Source organism: Anarhichas minor, unplaced genomic scaffold (assembly GCF_050575085.1).
Source record: "Anarhichas minor isolate MPS153535 unplaced genomic scaffold, ASM5057508v1 ptg000028l, whole genome shotgun sequence".
In the NCBI taxonomy this organism is placed as follows: domain Eukaryota; kingdom Metazoa; phylum Chordata; class Actinopteri; order Perciformes; family Anarhichadidae; genus Anarhichas; species Anarhichas minor.
In genome coordinates this window covers 11,430,419-11,447,833 of record NW_027466474.1, presented here as the reverse complement: position 1 = coordinate 11,447,833, position 17,415 = coordinate 11,430,419, and the positions used below count along the sequence as shown (strand labels likewise).

General features: G+C 45.8%; 1 protein-coding gene across 6 annotated transcripts in view; it reads left to right on the top strand.

The window, feature by feature from the left end:
• The window catches only part of nlgn3a (neuroligin 3a), an 89,868-nt gene extending 73,053 nt beyond the window's left edge, over positions 1-16,815 (top strand). For all 6 annotated transcript variants that reach the window (XM_076103844.1, XM_076103843.1, XM_076103841.1 and 3 more), the window contains 2 exons: positions 5,158-5,947; positions 15,963-16,815. In XM_076103844.1, coding sequence (XP_075959959.1) covers positions 5,158-5,947; positions 15,963-16,815 — 1,643 coding nt within the window. The remainder of the gene's footprint in view (positions 1-5,157; positions 5,948-15,962) is intronic.
• The last annotated feature ends 600 nt before the right edge of the window (positions 16,816-17,415 follow it).

Genomic DNA, 17,415 nt, shown 5'->3' with positions numbered 1-17,415 from the left:
AGGCAACAGTCGCTTTTGTGCTCTGATCCATGCAAAACAAAACAGTCAGTTTCTGGGATGAAGATGCATTTTCTCTGGCAGCTATCCTTTTGGATCATTTGTTATGAAATCAGTCCAGTGGAAATCTGGTTCAGAGGAAACATGTGAAGCCAGGTAACAAGAACAGTCATAAAAGAGCAAGACAACAAACCCTGCACACGATGAATCACAAGTAGTGAGTCCTATTTGGTCCGCTTTATGTCATTTTTCATTTTTAATGTTTAAGCAAACAAGTACAGCAAATAACAGCCTTGCTCGGATTAAAGCTCACGCACACACACACTGCCTGGATTCTTTTGTGCTTTAATTTACAGTATATGTGTGGACCGAGGCAATCCAGGAAGTGACTACTGTCTCAGAAAGCAGAGCATTGCCCTTTTGCTGATTCCATCAGCGCGTTCGTTGGTTTTGAAGTCGACGAGTTTGATGTTGGGCGTTAATTTTTATGAAACAGAAAAACTATGTAGGTGTTGTTTCAGGGCTGCCAGACCAATGTGAAATTACCCATGGACTAATGCATGATCACACCAAAGGCACTTGTGTTTAAGTGGATGCAGCCTGTGGTACTGTAGGCTGTAGTCATGGAGACAGCAGCTTTAACCCTGTGTTATGAGACTGCAAATGGCCAGGGATGTATAATTAGGCAAAATGTATAAGTGTTCATCTCCCAGCGGGCTTAAAATATTTCAGGTTGGATTAAAAGTACTTCATATTTATCATTTAGATAAAAAAAAAAACACTGTGGATTGAGTTAAGAAAGAATGGGGAAAAACAGCAGTGACAAAGAGAAAATAAAGAAGAGTGAAATGAAGCAACAGAGGCAGAGCAACATTCATTGAGTGTGTCCAACTGAGCGCTAGCCTAGTTTGACTGTAGACAGAGAGAAATGTTTGCAACAGAGGGAGCTCTGCACGGGTCCACGGGTCTGTGGAGATTTGCTTACAGTGAAGTGATGGTGGAGGTAAGATGGCTCAGAGGATTCAGGCTCTGCTGAACGCGAGCTTATGTCTAATAATCAGCAGGGAGGGACTCAGCATGGTCCCTCAGAAAAAGAGACACGGAGAGTGAGATGGAGAGAGACAGAAAAACAGAGCAGAGGAAGGATTGAAAGGCGAGGAAAAGGCATGTACAAGATTTAGGAGGAGTTGTAGGGGGGAAGAAAAGAGAAAGACGTGTCCCTGTGGCCACGTTATTTCTCTCTTGCGATGGCTTTTATGTGTCTGAGAAGAATTCCGATAAGATTTTGCTGCTTTGCATATTTTCTATCCTGTTACCTCTTAAAGTCATGTGGAATGCTGTTAAGAAAATGAATCACTGACCTATAAAATGAAACTTGACCGATCCAAACTTTCAAGGTCATCTGATAGACGTCTTTGTGCAGTTGTTTTGTTTTTTTGTTTTTTCATGCGGATGACATTGTTGAGGTTGTAGTGGGGTTTCTGCAGCGTGCATTTTTTACAGGCACATTTATTTCCGGGCCAGACTGATAAAACTCACCGCTGATGCCTCAGTGATTTTTGCCAGCTGTTCCGCATTACAAAGTACAGTCATTTACGGCGCTTACTGGCATCATCACCAACAGAACATCCTTGTCCATTAACACGGACTGAACACTCTCACATGCCCATAGTTGCCATGTAATACATTAGCAGTGATCCAGCCACGTCGTGTTACTCTCTCTCCACTGGTGCGGCATTGGCTTGTTTATATCAGCAATTTATCCATATTGCTGTTGTCAAAACATGGCCTCAACTTGTGTTTGTTTGAGCTTGTGTGTGTTTGTGTGGATTGTGGCTCTCTAACCTATGCGGCGGTCGTCATACCCTCAAGGTCAAGCTTTTTTTTCTTTCCCCTATCAGCTGTGAATTATCTCCGCAGGCAACTCGGCCAATCCAGGGCTGAACTGCATGCCCATTTAACGGGTGTCTAGTGAGAGGGCAGCGCGGTCGAGGTCGGCATACCGCAGCACAGAGGCGGCTGCGGAGTGACGCGACAGCATTTTAGCAAGGATCCAATGAGTGATTACCTCGGAGCTCCGCTCATAATTCAGCGTGACCTCAATCTGCCAGCAACACTATGGTTTGATGGATCTGCTCGCAGTTTGGGTGTCGGATTCTCGCATGTCAAACACAGGCAGATAATGATAGGGGGCTATCTGTTGCTTTTACAGGGTGAAATATGCAAGATATGAATGTGACACACATGTTGCGTCATGCCCTTTCTGTTAAATTTTTTCGCGATGTGAGTAGATACTGAATACAAAACAATGTCCCAAACGGTTAACCCCAATCATGATGATGCCTGTCGTCTGTCGGTCCATTCATCATCTCCGTTTCTTATCGATCAACGTCAGCATAAATACACGTGCATGCACACACGTGCACTCACAGACACACATGTACACCTCCCAGTGTGGATAATTAGTGGATTCCCTCAGTGGGTGAGAGAGCCTGCGCTCTTCTCTCCTCTCTCCCTGACCTTCCCCCGTGAGCTTCCTACCACAGTGGGGCTCATCACACACAGCTCTAATGCATATTCATCGGTCCGGTGACAGCTCATGTGCGCTGGATTTATGTTTCTCGACAAACAATTGTAAAGCCTCAGTCACTCGTCCTCCATTTCATCAACCAAAGCAGGAGATAAATCTAACGTTGTCAACCTGGCTGCAGCCTCCTCAGCAGTCGGCCATATTTTGGTTCAGACAAGCCCAGTTGCATTCAAGCCGCTCTCCTCAATTACGGCAAAGGGATTTGATATACATATGTCTGTCAAAATCGCCTTGCCAATCACAGGGTTCTGTTGGCAAACGTTTTCCTCGAGCAACTTTCTGATCAAAGACATTTAGAAAGTGCCTGTGGCCTGTCTGTCGGCATTGGAATTCTGGACGGACTCCCTGCACCATGACTGGCTCTGTTTGCACAGCGCAATCTTGAGTTGAGATGTGAAGCGAGGCAATACCACTAAAGAGCGAGGGGAGGAGGAGAGGAGGAGGAGAGGGGAGGGATTGCAGGATTAAGCCCCAGCCCCCCTCTCTGCCTCCGAGCGGCCATCTTTCATCTCGCGGCTGCCCCTCTAATGCTTTCAAGTGGGTGAAACCCTCGACATCTGCTTCCGCTCCCTGGGACACGGCATAGGCCACCGTCCTGCAGAGACGCACAACCACAGGACGTCTCGAAGGTCAGCGTCCTGGCAAGGCCTCAGAGAGCTGACGAGCTCTTCCACGTAGTAAGATGCAGAAACACATAAACACACATTTCTTTCATTGCGGTTAAATCAAAAACTTATATTAGGACATGTTGTGAAATCTTCGCTGCCAACAGCTGCCGCATTCAGACCCAAACTCATTGTTCAAATACACAAATTGTGGCTTATACCAGTAAACACACTCACCACAGAAACATTTCACAGTTCACTCACCCAGACACATTAATTCTACTTACTACTTGCGAACAAATAAATGTAAATAGCTCTGTAAATAAACGCTTCATCTTCGCCAAGAAGAAATAAGCCCCCCGCCGCCTCTGATTAAGACTACCAAAGTGATATATCTGGCACTTAAGTCTGCTGTTTACCTCATAAACACAAAGACTTCAACACCGCCACCCACACTGACGCTGAAATATCACAAACCGAGTCTGCGTGCCTGTATATTTCTCTGCTAGTCTTTGTGGCTTAAATGTGTGATCTTCTATTGACTTTTTCTCTTCTTTTTTTTTATGTCTGCGTGCCATTTCTGGAGCATTTCATCTGCTGTGGCTTTCAATATCATGAGTTCAGTGGTATTCCATGACTCTGGCAGTGAAACCGCCATGAGCGATAAAGTGGCATGGTGAAGTGGTCTCTGATTTTCTTTGAGATTGGTAAAACAGCACTCGTGATTTTGAAAACCCCGGGAGGACGGATGAGTGGGGCTGTCAAACAGAGACTGCGAGGCATCAACAACGATGTGGAGGAGGGCCCCGAGACAAAGAGGATGACATGTCACCTTCACTCTACTGTCTGTAAGGCGGAAGGAGGATTCTTTTTCAAAGGGGAAGCAATTCAATTATTTCTAAGGAAATTATGTTTGTTGTTAGGGATCTGTTCCTTGTGGTGCAAAGTCATTGAAGATTTCCTTCATCCTGCCCTGCGACTAAAATGTAATTTCATTTGATTAGTAGGTTTGTTTGCCTTCGTCTCTGAACCCCCTCCGCCCCCCTTTGAAGCCCACCCATGCACAAACACCAAGCTCCTATGTAGATTCACATAATGAATGGTCTGTTGACTCTGAGTGCAACATAAGTCTATTTATGTATATCAGATGCAGGAAACCGTGGTTATTCTGCTCAGCTTCTTTCATTGTGTGCCACTATGTTGCATTGTGTTGCCGGGTGAATGTGTGCAGCTCCGTTCCTTCTGCTTATGTAGCGAGTAGGAGTCTAGTTTTATTTATAGCAATCCACCCACAAACTGTAGAATTTAGTGATCTTTCAGGTAAAAATGACTTTTAACTTGCGAGAGGCATAACTGATGCAGAGGTACTGTGTGTGTATGTAATGACTGCAAAAGGGAGCATCTGTGTCTATAATTGTAGTGTTTGAGGTTCATCCAATTCAAGCTACCTTGAAAAGTACATTAACAGGGGGGATGGCATGTGTGCAGGGTTTATAGACGAACTCTTACTGCATTTCTGCATTTCATACAAGGAAATGACTTGATTTTTTTGGTATGGTATAGTCCATCCTCTATTTGCAACAAAACCCATCGAGCCACATTGGCAGCATCTGCTCCTGACAAACATGCAGGGATTAATATCGAGAGAGCCTATAGAGATGGATGGAAGAAGGGAAGATGACAGACAGAGTACTGATTCCCTTCTCTGTCTGCGAGCTGTCAGAGAGACCAGGCCATCTGCACAGTCATTATCACAGCCACGATTCCATTATTGTTCTGTGTGGCAACAAGCACTTGTTCTGTCTGGCCTCTGTTATTCTTATCAACTGTGTAGCTGACAGACCCCTTTTGATCATGGCAGCAACAAAATTAACAATCATGTAGTATAGCACATAACTGAATTATCCTCCGTAGTAGTGACACAGTGAACATCATCCTGTCTCTTCTTTCTGTGTCCTTGTGCAGGTCTGTTCCACAGAGCCATCATTCAGAGCGGGTCAGCCCTCTCCAGCTGGGCGGTGAACTACCAGCCGGTCAAGTATACACGTCTCCTGTCGGAGAAGGTGGGCTGTAATGTCCTGGACACCTTAGACATGGTGGACTGTCTGAGGAAGAAGAGCTCCAGGGAGCTGGTGGAGCAGGACATACAACCAGCGAGGTACCACGTGGCCTTTGGACCTGTAATCGATGGGGATGTTATCCCTGACGACCCCGAGATCCTGATGGAGCAGGGCGAGTTCCTCAACTACGACATCATGCTGGGGGTCAACCAGGGCGAAGGGCTGCGGTTTGTGGAGAACGTGGTGGATTCAGAGGATGGCGTGTCTGGAAATGACTTTGACTTCTCAGTGTCAGACTTTGTGGACAGTCTGTACGGGTATCCGGAGGGCAAGGACACGTTGAGGGAGACCATTAAGTTCATGTATACCGACTGGGCAGACAGAGACAATCCAGAGACCAGGCGCAAGACGCTGGTGGCTCTGTTCACCGACCACCAGTGGGTGGAGCCTTCGGTGGTGACGGCTGATCTCCACGCTCGCTACGGCTCACCCACCTACTTCTACGCCTTTTACCACCACTGCCAGAGCCTGATGAAGCCCGCCTGGTCAGACTCCGCCCACGGGGACGAGGTGCCCTATGTTTTCGGAATTCCTATGATTGGTCCCACTGACCTTTTCCCCTGTAATTTCTCGAAGAATGATGTCATGCTCAGTGCTGTGGTCATGACCTATTGGACCAACTTTGCCAAGACTGGGTGAGTACATTTTTTCATCAGTTATCCCAACTGGTATTGATACCGATACTGCTTATCGGTATCAATACTTATTGGTAATCTTATCAATAATCCTCCTTCATTTTAATAGGATTCAAATGTGTAACTAGACGCACCAGTGTTCAGTATACTTTTAATAGTCCATCAGGAGGAAGAGAAAATTGTGAGATCGATGGCTGGTACTAAGGGTGTAACGATCCATCAATCTGGATCAATGTAGCGGGGTTAACGAGCGGGGTTAGCGGCGTAATATGAGCGAGTGTGTGGTCGGCAAAGACAGAGAAAGAGAACATTTGTGTGACCGTGAGTATCAGTAATGTTATAGCTGTGAACATAGCAGTGCATTGGGTACAGTTTAATTGTTGGTGAATAAATGCTACAACTCCGAGGCCAGTGACTTCTGCCCAGGCTCACTTAAGGTGGGATGACCATTAAGGTGGACAGCTGTACTTATTTTAGTGACAAGCCTCTCACCAACATTAACCAGCAACCAGACCTCCAAAACAGGTATATATGTATTGAATCAGGGGCAGTGGGCTGGCTGCAGTGATGGTGGAGCTGCAGTTGCTTTGGTGAATATATATGGTATTTCAGTCCTCACGTTGTTAACACAACCATGATGGAGTTGCGCAATGCAAAAGACCATCGGCATTAGCAGATGGCTACATGCCAGGAAAAAATTATTTAACGGTAGTCTAACTGAAAATGTCGATTGAATGAATGACATTCAAATACTGTTAGCCATACTGACTGCTGAAGGATCATTACAGTGTTATGAATCTGAGCAATCAGGAACCAATCAATACCAATTTAAGACCTGTTATCACTATCCATCCCTAATACCAATTTATTTTATTTTTATCTTGGGTCTAATAATAGTTGTAACAAAACTTATTCACACATAGTTTGTCTTTTAAATTACTTTTAACAGCATTACCTTCAATTTAGTAAAACCAGTGATCACACAATTACAAACTTGTTATAAATAGAAAGTCACGGAGAGAAATTCTATCTCAGTCCTATTAAAAGGATGTCTGTGCTACAGAAGAGAAGCTGCAGGAAAAACGAAGGTCTACAATGGATGGTATTGGACAGAAAAGGCATTTTTCAACATTTTTTTCAGAGATGTTTTTTGCCTGGACTTCCTGGGTCCTAGTCTGAAAACCTGAGACATATTGAATCTGAGGAAGATAAAATGTTCCTCCAGAGCGTGTGCTATTTGTGCTTGGCTGCCTGTTTGGGTTGAGTATGTGTGCATGGCTGCCTGCCCTTCTGTATCCTTCTGTGTGCATGTGTGTGCTTGTGTGTGTATTTGGCTGGAAATACTATCTATGCTCTATTACACCAAGGCTCAAAAGACACAGAGACTTATCAGGGAGACATATCAAACTCTTGCCCTCAGTGGTATCGATTCCCTCACCGTGGACCCAGTCGATCACCCGTGCCCTGGGTGAGTCCCGCTCCCCACAATGCTCACTTTCACCCCCACCCATCACAATGCCTGGCCATTTTGTATGACTACTAGTAATCATTTCTTACAACGGAAATTTAATTTGACATTCCCCGTTACCAGAGAGGTATTGATCCCACCCTGAATGGGAGGCATCCTGAAATCTTGTTCTATTTTTTTTATCTGTCTCTCTATCATCCGCTGTCCAATCAGGTGGCATTTACATCTGTCTGATAGGCTGAGCCCCGTGCCGCCGGCTCTGCTAGTTCCTTGAACTGCTAATGGCAGACTAGTGCAGATGGACTGATGTCGGCACCTCAAGGAAAGCACTGAGGTCCATCAGTGATGCTGGGACTAAACAGCTGTCTCCTCTGCCTGCCAGGCAACCATCTTGTGTCAACACATACAAGGCTGCAATTTGTACATACAGATTTCTTACTCGTCCTTTCAAGAATATTATCTGCTGTTTAAAGAAGAGCGAGTGTGTTTAGTTTTAATGAGAAACGTTGAGGCCTCAAGGTAACAATGCACGGTGCTTAACTTGGATCTTGCGACATCAGTGAAATTTATACTAAAGGATGATGACAGACAGACCTGCCTGTCTTACCCACAACCATTCAGACTCAACACAATGCCATGAGCAGAAGGCCTTTCGTAACCCTGACCTGGCCTTCAACCTGGCAAGTATCAAAAGTCAAAAAACAAAGCACTTTCACTCCTGACCCTATGGCTGCATCCACACTAATACGTTTAAAAAGAAAAAAAACGATTTGGTCAGCACACGTCTCACTTGTTTCCTGTTTTGTTGTTGTCTGTTCTCACACTCGTTGCTCTGTCGGATGGCTGAAGTCTCTGTTGCACTGGAGAGCATTCATGCTTTTGTTCCTTTACAGTTTCTGTGTGGACTTCACAATAGTTCTGCGTTTTTGTGTCCATCGCCCTCCTCAAAGCCGCAAAACCGTGACATCAAACGTCCGCTCTGTAGGGCTGATAATGCCGCTGGACATGCCGCTCGCTAATCGCTCCAGTAACAGCATGCTTGCTCCGCATGTCGGCAGTGGGAGAATTATAAAATGCAGACTTTAACTGCACAACAGCTGCTAGTATAGACAAGGTCAGCAATGCCTATAATCCGTGATCTATGTTGAATTAACCACTGGTCTTCAATCAAGGCTGTTGTTTTTTGTTTTCTTCCAGAAAAGGGTCATGTGATAGGGGCGTGACGAATCAGGGAAGAACACGTCGTGACTGCTAAGACCCAATCAAGTAGCGAACGCGGGTGTCTACGTCATCATTTTAAAAATTCATGCGGTTACGCCTGTCCACACAACTCCTTCGTTTTCAGTGCTCTAAAACTCCATATTAGTGTGGACACTCAAAGTAAACGAAGCAAAAGACATGCATTTTAAAATGGAAACGTAGTAGTGTGGATGTAGCCTATGTCAGTTTTGTAGATTTCCACGTCACTAATTTATTGAGACAAAAGAAACAGAGTTGTGAGAGAGTAAAGTGGTTCTAGACCTCACCATGTAAAGGGTAGTATCCACACTCTGGTGTGTCGCCTTGGCATAATTCCAGACTGGGGGATTACATGCAGACCACAATTAGGCACTGAGATGGTAAAGAGACTGGGATTAGATTCCAGGATAATAAAAAACCCAGCCATGCTGCTTATAGGAATCTAGTATAGGAATCTACCATCAACCTCGGGGGTGGGGGGGTGGGGGTTGAGGATGTGAGATATTTCTCATAGATTCTGAAGTTCATCCTCCTCATTTAGACCACACTAGGGGATATAGATCTCTCCCCCAACACCACCCAACCCAGTCTGGCTCGAGAGGACATCCTCTTAATTAAGACACAGTTGAATTCCCTTGCCGTCCAACAACCATCTTCCCTATATCTGTAAAGCAGCTCTCGCTCCCCTTCCAGATGTTCGTAATGAACTGACCCAGATTGCACTTCCTGCCCCCTCTCTAAATTGGCTGTAGAAACATGTGTGACATGATGTTGAGACACTTGGACTGCATGTCAACAGTGTATATCATAGCAGCGTTGGCCCCAAAGCTCTTCCTGTCCCGGGCTCTCATGTGTCATCTTTACAGGGCAAATCCCTGCCCATGCGCTTGATTTTTTATTTTTTTTCCTCCATCAGTGTCAGTGAAGCATAAAAGCATACAGAGAGTGCATGCTGTCAAATCTTCTTAGCGTGCGTGTGAGTGCGATTGTGAGAGTGTGTGTTTACAGTACGAGAGTTCGGGATGTTTCAGAAGCCGGGGATTTACTCACCTCAGAGTTATTTTTCTGGCTGTAACATTTGTTTTACTATTGACAGGCAAAAATTGCCTGCGCTTTATTGCCACAACTTCTTCTTCTGAACAGTTTCTCCGAAAGTTTTGCAGCAAGTCCACATACTGCGACTTCCACACCTTCTGGAACACAAATGCAAGCACAGCAGCGCGACTATACACAAAAACACTGGCAGAACACTTCAAAACAGACAAAGTGATGAAAGCCCCAGAAAAGTTCAATCATTATATATCATTAGTGCCGTAAATATGTTGGTCCGTCTTCCCACTACTTGTTTTTTTTCTCTTCCTGCTGGCTGGCGCTCATTTCCCCTGTTCTATGTGTGAGCTGTGCCACATGCTGCGCACGGCCTTGCTAGGTAGTTAAAGAGCAGAGCGCTGTCATGTGTTGAATATTTTTCCTCATTCTCCTCCATCCCCCTCTCTTTCATTAATCTATACCAAAAAAAAAAAGAAAGTCTACTCATGTTTTACGTTTACAACATGAGCAATATGCAGTATGGATTGCTTTGTCTTTAGTGACAACGGCTGTCGACCAAACAAATGTAGATAGAAGTAACTACAGCGTGTCTGCAGTGCAGTTAAACAGCCAGCTCTTTGATTTACAACACTGCTAGTTGATGTTTTTTTTGTTCTCCTCCCGCTTGTCAATCAGACACCCCTCCTCTGTCGGGTTAACAATGCATACATCAACTGTTTTTCCCGTTTGACCTCATTCACGCACTCCTTTTTTTTACCCCAGCTGTCTAGCAGTTACATCACTCATCCCTGATCCCCCTCCTTGTCCTTTCTCCAGATTATCCCCTGTTCCCTCCAGCTTCCTTCGTTAGGACCGTACTCAACCTGTACCAGGAGTCTGTGAATGCTCGGCATTGTGGAACAGCACAGCCACCTAGCTACTCCATTAAATAGGCACTCACTTGATGGGAGATTTGTAGCCAATACTCTGATTTGCATTAGAGAAGGTAAGGAAGTGGTGTGGCTTGTTAAGGGGCCTGGTTGCCATTGATCGGTGTCCATGCTGTGAGCTGTATGTAATGAGAGGAGGGCGGCAGGGGAGGAGGAGAAAAGGAAGTAGATCTGCATGTGTATGTTGCGGTCAGATTAAAATGGGGATCTATCCTAAATGTAAGTGAAATGCTAAAATCATTAGAAGGTAGAGGTAGAAAGCTGCTAATTGGTTTAAACAGGGAGAATGGGGATGCAAGGAAGGTGTGGGAGGTGTTTTGGTGGCTGCCACTCATCTAATCAAACAAATCAATAGCATCCATAATAAGGAGTGGTCCGAGAGATGTGTCCTACAAGACTTCGGCACGCCCCAAAGTCACAGCGCCTCGCCCTGCATCACTTAGCCTGCTGAACCGGAGGCTGCCATTAAATATGAACCACGCATCAGTCAGCCCTCCGCCCCAGCGTGCAGCCACATGAAGGGTAAAAGAGCACAGCCTTGTAATTTGCCCGCTCAGTGCTGAAGTTGCCCCCTACACCGAGCCGAGACCAAGTCTACAAAGGGAATTACAAAGAGTGTATTTATTAAAGATTTACACCGAATGCAGCGAGAGGTGTTGGGAACCTTCTGTTGGAGTTGAAAATTACAATTAGCTGCTTATTTTGTGTTACCTGGTAAGTTGATAAACAACTTCAGGGGATTGATTTGTTTCACAACAGTAACAACAATAATTTGAAAAAAAAATTCAAAAACAGGCTTCAACTTCGCATATTTTAGCAGCTACGCAAAATGAGCATCAGTGCCGCTGAATTAATGCATTTTCCTTGTTTTATATTGGGAGCTATAGCTGCAGATTCAGAGACCCTGAGTGTAGGGGAAATAGATTCTTGTCTTTTGCCTTGGGGCACCTAAACGTGTCTTTTCAGATTTGGTGATGGCTAGGTCTATGATCATTCAAGCGCTTCAAATTACATCAGGATGAGAAGGGGAAGGAGGTACATGGGAAATGAAAAAAGAAAGAAAATGATATTCATTCTTCCCCCTTATCTACCTTATACATCAGTGCGTGAAGATGGGGCTTAGAATAGGTAATGAGCTCAGGCCCCCGTCCTGCCACACGTTTGGGTAGAGCTGGGAGTCGTGTCTGTCATCCAGGTGCTGCAGCATCCTATAGAAGAGCAGTTTAACACCTACAGAAGCCTTGTTTTTTTTTCTCATATCAGCCTGGAGAGGCTCGTCATCATCACTGCACGACATGTACTGTTTCGTGAAATGCGACGTGTCTTGTGTTCAAGTGCCGCGCTTGTGTGGCCCCAGAGGTCATCAAACCATGATGCGTCACAAATACAAACACACAAACAGGTACACAAGCTGACAGACAGGAGATGAAGAGCACACACACAATGAAAAGCACACACATAAACTCTCAGTCAATCACAGATACAAACACATGGGAGCACTTACACACGCAAGACAGGCCAAGGTTAGCGGGGGTCAGCAGGTCATCGCGAGGGTGGGGGGGGGGGGGGGGACTGAGGAGGGGACGAAGGCGATGGTTTATCGTACCGCAGTCATATGAACACATCAGAGGAAATCCGAAAGGCCATTAAAACGCCTGCTTTTATGGGTGTAATAATCCCTCTCCTCTGCCTGGGAGTCCAGCCATAGCTCCAATGACCATCCAGATTAAGTGGGAGGTCTGACAGGAGGCAAGCTATCAGCTAATGCAGGGGAGCTCTGAGAGCCCAGCAGGACCACAAACATCACATAATGCCAGGGCTGTTCATACAAGTCTCAGCGAGGCGTTTGCTACAGAGCTGAACACGTACAGCGAGCTCGGGGAAGTGCTTTGACAGCGACGCAGTGTTCAGCGTTTTATCCCGGTTGAAATATTTGAATGTGAAATTATGACCAGCAGGTTCGAATGGCAGCTGTAATTTGAGGCTATTCAGGCACCTCAAACGAACAGGCAACGCAAATGCAGCCTTTTATTTTGTAATTGTACCCTTGACACATCTCTTCTTTTCAGCTTGCAGCTTAAGATAATGTTCAATAAGTGTTTTCACTTATTTTTTTTTATTTTTTTTTTTTAATCTCCAACAAAAACTCTTTACTGTGCAGTGACTTCTAAAAGTCTTCAGCCCATCAAGATCAGCAGACTGTTGATATCTTATCTCCGAGCTTATCTTTCCGGCCGATTTAGTTCTATTTTGTTCCGTCGGTGTGTCTGAGTGTTCAGCTGCGACCAGTTGACGTCATAGTCACAACATTGTTTGAAAGTAATAAGAGCACAGAGCCCAAACTAAATGTTGCTGTTCACACAACCATGAAGCTCACTGTAGAGATTAAGACACACTGCACAGTTTCGGTATCACAGCTTCAACCTTTCCTTATTTATTTATTTATTTATTATCTACAAAGGGTGCACACAATAATATCTTGTGCAGCTTATAATTCATCGTGCGTCACATTGTGGCTGTTGCAAAGAACGTCTGTGGGCTTTGCTGTTGTTTTGTTCTTAATTATGTAGAAAGTTTATCATGTTATTTTGTCCTCACACGCATACAAGGGAGAGACAAATTAAGACCTGTAAGATGTCTGTAAGGTTTCTAGATCATCAGCTCCACTCTGGCATTATTCAGCATAGAACCATTGTGTTGGATCATATTGAACAGTTAAAAGCTGAACCACCTACAATTTCCGCCACCTACAGAAAACGTCGGCAATGATTGCATCTCCGTTTTTTCCACGTTCAGATGGAAAACGCAGCAGCGCAGCACTCAGGAACCATTATAAAGTGGATCTGACTACAGCGCATCACACAGCGCCCAGTAAGCCTCAGTACAAATGCAGCAGGGTAACCTGGTATCCCTCACCACATTGAGCAGCAGAGATCACTCTCTCTCTCCACAGCTCAGGGCAGGACTTCAAAGCCAGCATGCAGCCCAGAGTTGAGCAGCGGTGGTAGAAATTGTTCAAAGGAATGTAGCCTGTTTACTATTGACTTTGCAACAATTACCCAAGCATATGTGTGTGTAATTAGATAAGGCAGCCAGTTGTTCTCTAATGCGGCAAATCAAATTAACTAAAGATGCCACATTGATTTCTTTGTGTTCCCTAAATTATTCATCTTCACTTGCTCTGAACCAGCCAGCCACCAAAGAGCTTTTCTAACTCCTCCACACCACCGCTCCTTTGCTCCCTGCACACACTGATTGTTTTGTGAGATCCATCCATGTACCTTTTCAATATTTTTGCTCTAACAATTGGGCAAATAGACCCTCCTGAAAAGAGAGCATTTGCAGTGTTTCGGAAATGCCCAGAATTCCCATTAACTGAGATTGCTCTGACCCCCATCATTGTTGTCATGTGCGTGTATGTATACTTGTGTGACAAAAAGAGAGGGGGAGAACATTTGCATTCCGTGTGTGTGTGTGTGTGTGTGCGTGTGTGTGTGACAGGATGCACAAGACCGCTGTGAAAATGCATGAAGCACGCAGGCTGCAGACAACCACGTCTCAGGCTGCTCCATTGACGTCCTGTTCTCTGGCATGTTGCACACGGGGAGATCAATATGACCTTACCTCCACCACCCACTCCTTTGAAACTTAATTACAGATATTCAGCTACAAAGTCATCATAGCCTAGCTGTCAATATTCATTGGGGATCATTACGGGCCTAATAAAAGAGGTTATTTACGGGCTGCTCTGCTGACACCGGCCCAGGTCCAGGGATTCAGCTCCAGCCATCTCAATTTGTTTTACCTATTTTCTCTCTCTCTCTCTCTCTCTCTCTCTCTCTCTCTCTCTCTCTCTCTCTCTCTCTCTCTCTCTCTCTCTCTCTGAAGCACTGACCTGGAAAAGAAAAAATGACAGCAGAGGAACGAACAGGAGAGAGGATGGAGGGTGAATTCTTCTGGCATGGCTTTTAATTCTCTTGGCTGTGTTTAGAGGTTTTTCAGCCCGTGCCAAAAAAACACTGTAGGCGCCATATCCCTAAACCCCGAATTGAATTTGAACTTTGCTTGCCACTGACATCGCAATCAGACCCGCAAAGGGATATTTCATGACATTTAGAGAAATGCTGCAAAGATCCTTTCCTCCTTGCAAAAATACAGTCTTAACTTTTCGGTTCCAACATCAATTCTTGTGTTTTCAAGGCCGCAGCGCTATTCTTCTGTTTCTTTTGCAGAAAGTAATTTCCTCAGTACCGAAGGCTATAGCAATGAGTCGCAGAACTCCCACTCCCGACATCGTATGGCAACAGGGCAACATGGAGTTGTGTGATTGTGGGACCCTGCTATATGTTAATTCATTCAATAAATCAATAACTTCACTGTAATTGAAATTGTTGGCCACCCGGTGTTGAAGCAACGTGTCAAAAAACTGAAAAGTGGAACAGTGAACTCTGTGGATCAAAAGAAGTACTGCATCCAGAAAATATCTCTTGCTTTCTCTCTCTCTCTCTTTCTCTCGCTCACTCTCACACACTCTCACACACTCTCACACACTCTCACACATCCCTTTTGTCTCTCGCTTTCAGTCTCAAACATACGCAAACATCCTCAAATGCAAGCACACACACGCTCCTCTGCAGTTCCCTCTTAGTGTCTTGATTAATATGGTCCACTTTACATCAGTACACTGGATGCCAATGCACACTGTGCTGCCTTCCCTAAGCAATTAGCAGAGGGGCTCCACCAGCGTTGGATTATCAACAACAAGATGCCTCCTGACGCGAGCCCTAAAGCCTGCTGACTTATTCATATGTGTTTACTTTAAAAGCCTCTGCCCTGGTTTTTGTGGGTGGGCTGCATCAGAACTGAATTTAGAACAACATCTGGGGTGAGAGGATAGGGGAGGATGAGACAGACATTGAGACACATTATGCCCACGCAGAGGTCGCTGGAAGAGGATTGGGTCGGGCTGTATGGAGATCTTGTGGTACAAACAAAAAATGTTAGTGGATTGGGGAAATAAATTGAAATCAGCGTCTGTTGATGCAGCGACAGAAAGTGTACCACACACACCTTGATCAATTATTACCTGCAGCCTGTTAGTTGCTGTTGTGGGTTTGTGCTTTCGCCAAGCATGATCAATAAATTCTCCAGTGGAGGCTGAACCTCTTTCTCACCAAAAAGTTGAAGCTGTGACAGATACTGTTATGTTTTGTTTTGAGTATTTTCATGCGCTTCATATTCCCACATGAATGTGGGAGCATGAATAAATAAATGTACTGTCAGAATCCCATTTAACACGTTATCATGTCTGTCAACTCTCTTTCTGTAGGGATCCCAACAAGCCAGTACCCCAAGACACCAAGTTCATCCACACCAAGGCCAACCGCTTTGAGGAGGTGGCCTGGTCCAAGTACAACCCCCAGGACCAGCTCTACCTGCATATCGGCCTGAAGCCACGCGTGCGGGACCACTACCGCGCCACCAAAGTGGCCTTCTGGAAACACCTAGTGCCCCACCTGTACAACCTCCACGACATGTTCCACTACACCTCCACCACCACCAAAGTGCCCCCGCCGGAGACCACCCAGAACACCTTGTCCACCAAGGGAAACGGGAAAACCTGGCCGTTCAACACCAAGCGGCCTCCCATGTCCCCGGCCTACAACAGTGAGGACAAAGACTCTTGGGGTGACGACGAGGAGACGGGGCCGCTAGTGGTGGAGAACCAGCGGGATTATTCCACAGAGCTCAGCGTCACTATCGCTGTGGGAGCCTCGCTGCTGTTCCTCAATGTGCTGGCTTTCGCAGCCCTCTACTACCGCAAGGACAAGCGGCGGCAGGACTCCGGCCACGGGCAGCCCAGCCCGCAACGTCAGACCACCTCCAACGACATTGGCCACCACGCGCCCGAGGAGGAGATCATGTCGCTGCAGATGAACCAGACGCACCATGAGTGCGAGGCGGGGAACAGCAACGAGGGGGCACTGCGCTTGGCCTCGCTGCCCGACTACACGCTCACTCTGCGGCGCTCTCCGGACGACATTCCCCTCATGACCCCCAACACCATCACCATGATCCCCAATTCCCTGGTGGGTATGCCCAATCTGCACCCCTACAACACCTTCACAACCGGCTTCAACTCCACCGGCCTGCCGCACTCCCACTCAACCACCCGCGTATAGCTTTAAGGAGGCCAGGGGCAGCCGGCTCAGGCGGGGGAGGAGGAGGCGGCGGCGGTGGTGGCGGTGGAGGAGGAGAAGCAGGATGAACGAACGGAGGAGAGGATTGTGTTTTATAAATATCACAGGGAGGGGGAGGGGCGGGGAAGGGCATGAGTCGGATTAAAACGTGAAGAGATTTAACTAGACTTTTACTACGAGGAGAGTTGCTGAGAGCTCTCTATGGATGTCAAGTTGTGCAGAGCTGCCAAAATCAAACTGCTTCCCTTCCCCTGATCGGGGGAGGGGGTCTTTCTGCAGTGTTTTTTTCTAAAATAATCATTTTAAAAGCCTTTTTAAGCAGACTAAGGAGATATCAACACTTATCTTGAATTCATAACAAAAACAAAGAGAAGTGCTTTTTATTTCCCATCCCTTCGTCCTGCGGGGGACACATCTCGAACAATGGCCTCTACGTCAATATTCGCAAATGTTTTTAATTGCTTCTTTGTTTTCTTTTACGTTTCAATGCCTTACAAAGCTTGTTCTTTTTTGTCATTATTTCTATTCCCTGAGACTATTCCAAGTGGAGTGTGTTAGAAACCGATATGACTCAAAGATGAG